At 40.4% G+C, this 1,018-nt stretch overlaps 1 protein-coding gene across 1 annotated transcript in view; it reads left to right on the plus strand.

The window, feature by feature from the left end:
* Nucleotide 1: 1 nt before the first annotated feature.
* The window catches only part of LOC107095390 (arf-GAP with dual PH domain-containing protein 1-like), a 16,045-nt gene continuing 15,028 nt past the window's right edge, over nucleotides 2-1,018 (plus strand). Inside the window, exons 1-3 of the mRNA XM_015391466.1 lie at nucleotides 2-76; nucleotides 192-263; nucleotides 491-719. Coding sequence (XP_015246952.1) covers nucleotides 56-76; nucleotides 192-263; nucleotides 491-719 — 322 coding nt within the window. The 5' untranslated portion in view covers nucleotides 2-55. The remainder of the gene's footprint in view (nucleotides 77-191; nucleotides 264-490; nucleotides 720-1,018) is intronic.

A 1,018-nucleotide genomic window follows, 5' to 3' on the forward strand; every position in this document is an offset into this window, starting at 1 on the left:
AATTTTTTCATAGTTGCTACCAAAGCTAACCAGGAACTACATAAAGGAGGGTTACATGGAGAAGACTGGACCAAAGGTAATCTGCTGCTTCATATTTCTTCATTCCAATGGAAAATTATTACTGACAATTATGATTTAAACTTACTTGTTTTAAAAGCAATATTAAGACCTTTCTTTTATGGTACTTACAGCACACCGAAGGCTTTAAGAAGAGATGGTTTACAATGGACGACAGGAGGCTCATGTACTTCAAAGATCCACTGGTACATACTAGAAATTATGTATCAATCCTGTATTTGACCTCAGTCACCAGTAGGTGCTGCTGTGCCTCTTGTTTGCACTATAAACAACTCAGTTTGTGTGATAAATGACCTGAGGAGACAAATGTATAACTCCTTTTATGGTGCCTAACATTTCAGGACAACCATATAGCTTCGGATCCTTAAAAAAATGTGTTCTGCATGGTCATGTATGTGTTTTTCAATCATAGGATGCCTACGCTCGAGGTGAGGTTTTCATTGGCAGTAAGGAAAACAGCTACACTGTGCTGCCAGGCCTCCCTGCCACTGTTGTGGGAACTCACTGGCCATTTGGAATCACTATAGTGACCCCAGACAGGAAGTTTCTTTTTGCTTGTGAGACTGAAGAGGATCAGAGAAGCTGGATGGCGGCATTTCAGATTGTAATCAACAGACCGATGCTGCCTCAGGAGTTTGCTGGTAAGCAGATAAATCAGATCTCTATCATCTATCTATCTATCTATCTATCTATCTATCTATCTATCTATCTATCTATCTATCTATCTATCTATCTATCTATCTATCTATCCAGCCATCCATCCATCCATCCATCCATCCATCCATCCATCATCATCTAGTTCATCACATTTCCTCTCTGTTACGTTTCGAACAATATTATCATTCCTGGTTATCTAAAAGCACCCCCGAAAACAGGAAACTGAGCCTGACTAGCTCAGTCGGCAGAGCATGAGACTCTTAATCTCAGGGTCATGGGTTCG

This window comes from Cyprinodon variegatus, unplaced genomic scaffold (genome assembly GCF_000732505.1).
Source record: "Cyprinodon variegatus isolate N-32 unplaced genomic scaffold, C_variegatus-1.0 Scaffold543, whole genome shotgun sequence".
NCBI classification, from domain to species: Eukaryota; Metazoa; Chordata; class Actinopteri; order Cyprinodontiformes; family Cyprinodontidae; genus Cyprinodon; species Cyprinodon variegatus.